Consider the following 4,840-nt stretch of genomic DNA (forward strand, 5'->3'; position numbering starts at 1 on the left):
TTTGGCATACTTAAAATAATAATAATAATAATAATAAAGGCATTCCATTCAATGGCCTGACTTCCACATCTTGTGCAATATCTTTTGTACTGCAAGAAAAGTGGTAATGTTTCCCCTAGTTTCTATGCTTCGTCACCAACAAATATTGCTAAACCGTTATGTTTAATTATTTATAACCCAATTGTAATTCCCAGACTTCACATGTAATTACAGATAAATCTTTTTTTTTTATGACTTAGATAATAAGGGATTCAGTTTAATATATATATATATATATATATAAGAACTTGATGATATATTGTCTTTGTCTTTGTATTGTCCCTTCAACTTGCTGATATCTGTTTTTTGTCACAATTACTAAACATTTTCAACACATTCCAGCCCATCACAAGCTGAGCCACATTTTGAGACGAGCCTAGAAGACCTACTGGGCTAGAAGATAGACCCTGCTCGACAAGTCACGCTGGGTACCCGGAAGTACACATTCCCAACGAAGAGCTGTCACAATCATACTTGAAACTCCTTTTTTTTTTTCTTTTCGGGGGGGGGGGGTGGGTTTTAGTGAAGACAATTTCATAAAAAATAATTCGTTTTAATTCTAGTATTTAAAAAATTTTGAGCACAAAGGGACCCTCGAAGACCGCAGGGCACACTGCTATTGACGGAAATCTAGATTGAAATCTTTTGCATTTATCGGCCCAATTTCTTTGAAACTCGATTTACTCATTTAAGTGACGGGCTGGTACTGCTGTCCATCAACATCCAATATATTAACCAATCCAAAATTTGCAAATTTTCCTTTCAAAGTACGCACATTAGATTAGAAAAAAGGAATAGCCATTCACATATTTTAGATCTTATCAGACCACAAGACCCAGTGCCACGTTAACCCCAAGAATCCCCGTGATAAAGGTCATTGGTCCATTCAGCTCCATATTATTCACAAGGCCGAATGGCAAGCATAAAAAAAAAAAAAAAAAAAAAAGACAAAACACTTGTATTCAATAAACTATGCAGGTTTTCTCAAATGTCGTACGAAATCTGAACTGAATCGTATAGTTAATAGCTTATGAATAGTTCGATAATAAAATGTTATACCTTAATTCTTATATCAATTGAAATATTGCTTTTAACAGTTAAATTCCAATACGCGGCACACTGATAACATCCCATCAAACAGTATCCCTTCAACACAGTTGACAGAGTCTAATGACAAAACAACTTTGAAGCCATGGGGAGGGAAGGATGAAACCTTTTGGGGCATTCCCCTCATGTTCTTTAATTTAAGATCCACAAAGCATTGCAAACTATATTGCACGGTACAAATGCAATACGTATATCCCCTACAAGTCGTTGGACGCTAAAAGTAGGTACCTTCTGGAGGCTGGACAAGCTTCCGGTTTTGTGGAGCAGCCATTTCTTTTTTCAGCTGGGTCAGTATATCCTCCATGGTGTACTCTCGTTGCCAGTTTGCAAGAACACCGAACTTCTTTGGTTCAACCTGTTTCAATTGCACATGTTAAATCTAGCGCGGATCATGGACAATTTTGTTATAAAAATTGGAAAAAAGATTAAATTCCACACAATGACAATGATAAGAGAAGTGAATCCAGACGCTGTTCAAACAATCATCATTACTGATTAAAAAAAAAAAAAGGATTGTTATCAGTACATAAATTTCCATCCTAACAACCTAGATCACTTATTGTATTGGGGGAAAAAAAAGAATGTTACCAGTACATAAATTTCCATCCTAACAACCTAGATCACTTATTGTAACTCTCTTCTAACACAGGTCTCTGAAATTATTCCCATTGCTAATATAAATAACAGTAAAAATCTTGCCAAAGCCAATTGCATCCAAGTGTAAACAGAGTATAACAAAAAATATATAAAAGCTGAAAGAATTTAATGAAAATTAAGAACTAATACCACTCCAGTTTCATGATTAACACAGGTCATATTAATCCGTGAATGAAATCGAACACTTGGGGGCTTCTCTGGGTAATCTTTATCACAAAAGAGCTTCAATTGATAAATCCGCCCTTCATGTACAGTCTGACAGAGAAAGAGAAAGAAGAGACAGTTTCTTGATTACAAATAAATCTAAGACAATTATGGTATCCCCAAGGGGCATACGAGCTCAAATTTTCAAATTTCATGGTTGATCAATCATTACTCACAACTAAAGCAAAGAGGTTACGCAATCAGTTGCAAAAAATTTGCAGGCTCTCGGAAAGAATTATGCGTGCCAAATTCAATCTACATAGAAGGCAAGAACTACCATAACCCTATTATTAATCACATAATGAATACAGAATTGTAATAACACTTCAATCTATAATTGTCTGCAGTCAATATTATACAAACCAAATTCAAATAATGATAACCATAAAAGCCATCACATGCTTTGAAACACACACACACACACACTCACTCATGTACAGAAGTAAAGAGCTGACATAGTGTGTGTTCAGTACACATGTGCAAAGTATGCGCAAGGAAACTTGCAACATATGCTCAGATGATATTAATTGGAAGTTACTAATCATAGGACCCCTTGGAATTTGTAACGTCCACACATGCACAACTTCTGAGCACTGATGAATTATGAAAATTATTGCATGCATATTTTACTTATTCAAATAAAACAAACTGACTCTGCACGCACAGACACTGAAAACTAAATGTTGGGGTGTGAGTGAGATAAAAAATGTTTACATTATGGGGACCAATAATGGTGCCAGTCCAAGAGCGCATGTATATGTCATCACCATCGTCCATTCCATAGCTAACTGTACCGTCTCCAATACCTTTTTCTCCCCGTTCAAGTTCCTCCAGCAATCTGAAGTTCCTTGGAACTGCATTTATGGATAACTAAATTTAACAAGACACGCTTGGAAATTCAAAAGAATGTCACCTAATCAAATATTGTAAGATAAACAACATTAAACTTGTCACAAGATGTGCCTTGCTGTGTTTCAATAGTAGAGATAGAGAATTCTTGCATGTAATCCTTTCTCCAAATTTCAATAGAAAATCTCCCCCTGATGCTTAATAAGAATGATGATGTGCAGTCTGGGAATAAGGGTGTCCTTTCCTAATGCTCACAGTCAATGATCAGAAGCTCTGAACAAGTAAGACATATACGAGCCACATGACATTCCTTAAAAAATGTTACAACTACATTGTGATCATCGACCTCATCAAGCAGGAGCAGGACCAACCATTCCTTTTCACAAGGCTTCTACGCATGTTCAAATTTACAGTGTTTGGGGACTAATGCATGCCATAATCTGATGAACGAAGAACTAGCAACCCACGTAAGTAAGAAGTGAGGTTAAAATATGTACAGGAGGCGACGAGATCTTCCGTTCCTTTAATTGTATGAATACGAGTCTCTTCATGGTTCGCGCATTCAATCATAGAGAGGGTTTGTCTAACTTGGCAGGCTTTTGAGAAACGTGAGCAAATAGAATTAGCATAAAATCCTTGACAAGGAATGACTATCACTTCCCTCTATGTCCATCACTTCAAACATACTCACTTTTGCGCTGGCTTAAATTTCAAAATTCGATGCTTAAGAAAGAGAAAAAAGAACATGATCACAAAACATAAAAATTGCGACACAGTGCACACTACAAACAACTAAGCGATCCAAACTTTTTTCATATAAAAACGTCGGTCACAAGGAATAAGATTTCAGGGAGACATCCGAGTACATTAATCTCCGGGGAGAAGCAGATAGGCACGGGAATAATATTTGATGACTATTGCAATAGCGCACTCATAAATAGATGAAACCAAGGTTTAAGAAAATTCACCGACGACAAAACCCCCTCTTTAACGGCAGTAATCGATCAAAGTTCCGCGCAACTTACATCATCGGTCACGAGAAGAAAATAGGGGAACATAGATAAAGTACCATAAACAAAGAAGAAACCAGAATAAACATTCGAAATTGGGAACATCGAGTATTTTAAAGGTAATCAAACAAAGAAATATGTATACTCGTGGGAGAATTTTAGAAATAATACAAGTTAGAAAAGAAAACAGCGTTAGCAACCAAAAGGAAAGAAAAAGAAAGCTTAGAAGAACAAGGTCATGGGTCTGCAGCTCACCCACGACACTCGATCCTCCTGAGCCAAGAGTCATGGATGACAAGGGGGAAAAATTCTTCGCGTTGATGCGCTGGATCTGATGAAAAGAAGGGATTTTAGATAGGAGGCCGCGCTGGGAGGAGAAGGCGGCAAAAGTGGGAATAAAACAGAAGACAAGGGGCAATAAAGGAAGGGAGAAGGGTAATTTGGGTATCATGCTTCAGAATAAAGTGGACTCTCTTTATGTCTTTTTTTTTTATCAAAAAAAAAAAAAAGTGGACTCTTTCATTTCATGCTTTATTTATTTATTTATTTCTTTTTTCTTTTTCTTTTTATTTTTTGGTACATTTTTGGGTAGAATTATCTCACACTCCCGATGATGAAACGAACTGCAGCCCGTATGGATCCTTGGCCCGTTACATTTGTCGTCGTCAATCTTTCCATATTTATCACAGTAGATTGTGTTAAATTCTTTACTTGAAATATTATAAATGCTTTTACTACTGTAAGGAAAGTATAAGCTTTTAAATATAATTTTTAAATTAAATAAATCATATTTTAATTAGAAACGATATCTTATGGATTTTAATTTTTGAATAAAAAATTAATTGATAAATTTTTAAAAAAATATGCTTCCATAACATTTTTTTTATAGGTAAAGCAGGAAGTGGGCTTATATAGGGTACTCATCGTCAAATATAACTGGGCAATTTGTATTTGATATTGTTTTATTTCTTATT

General features: G+C 35.6%; 1 protein-coding gene across 2 annotated transcripts; it reads right to left on the reverse strand.

Annotated features, from left to right (window-relative positions):
- Window positions 1–1,077: 1,077 nt before the first annotated feature.
- LOC129297446 (ubiquitin-conjugating enzyme E2 variant 1C-like) lies at window positions 1,078–4,278 on the reverse strand. 2 transcript variants are annotated; one of them, XM_054935786.1, is made up of 4 exons: window positions 4,122–4,278; window positions 2,722–2,861; window positions 1,933–2,058; window positions 1,078–1,501 (listed from the first exon to the last, which is right to left on the reverse strand). In XM_054935786.1, exons 1-4 carry the CDS (start codon window positions 4,153–4,155, stop codon window positions 1,361–1,363), a joined length of 441 nt encoding a protein of 146 aa, XP_054791761.1. In that variant the 5' UTR covers window positions 4,156–4,278; the 3' UTR covers window positions 1,078–1,360. The 2 variants fall into 2 exon arrangements, with proteins under 2 accessions (XP_054791761.1, XP_054791762.1); XM_054935787.1 differs by lacking the exon at window positions 4,122–4,278 and adding an exon at window positions 2,971–3,025.
- Window positions 4,279–4,840: the final 562 nt, after the last annotated feature.

This window comes from Prosopis cineraria, unplaced genomic scaffold (assembly GCF_029017545.1).
Source record: "Prosopis cineraria cultivar Desert tree isolate PC_DT_omini unplaced genomic scaffold, ASM2901754v1 PC526, whole genome shotgun sequence".
Taxonomy (NCBI): domain Eukaryota; kingdom Viridiplantae; phylum Streptophyta; class Magnoliopsida; order Fabales; family Fabaceae; genus Prosopis; species Prosopis cineraria.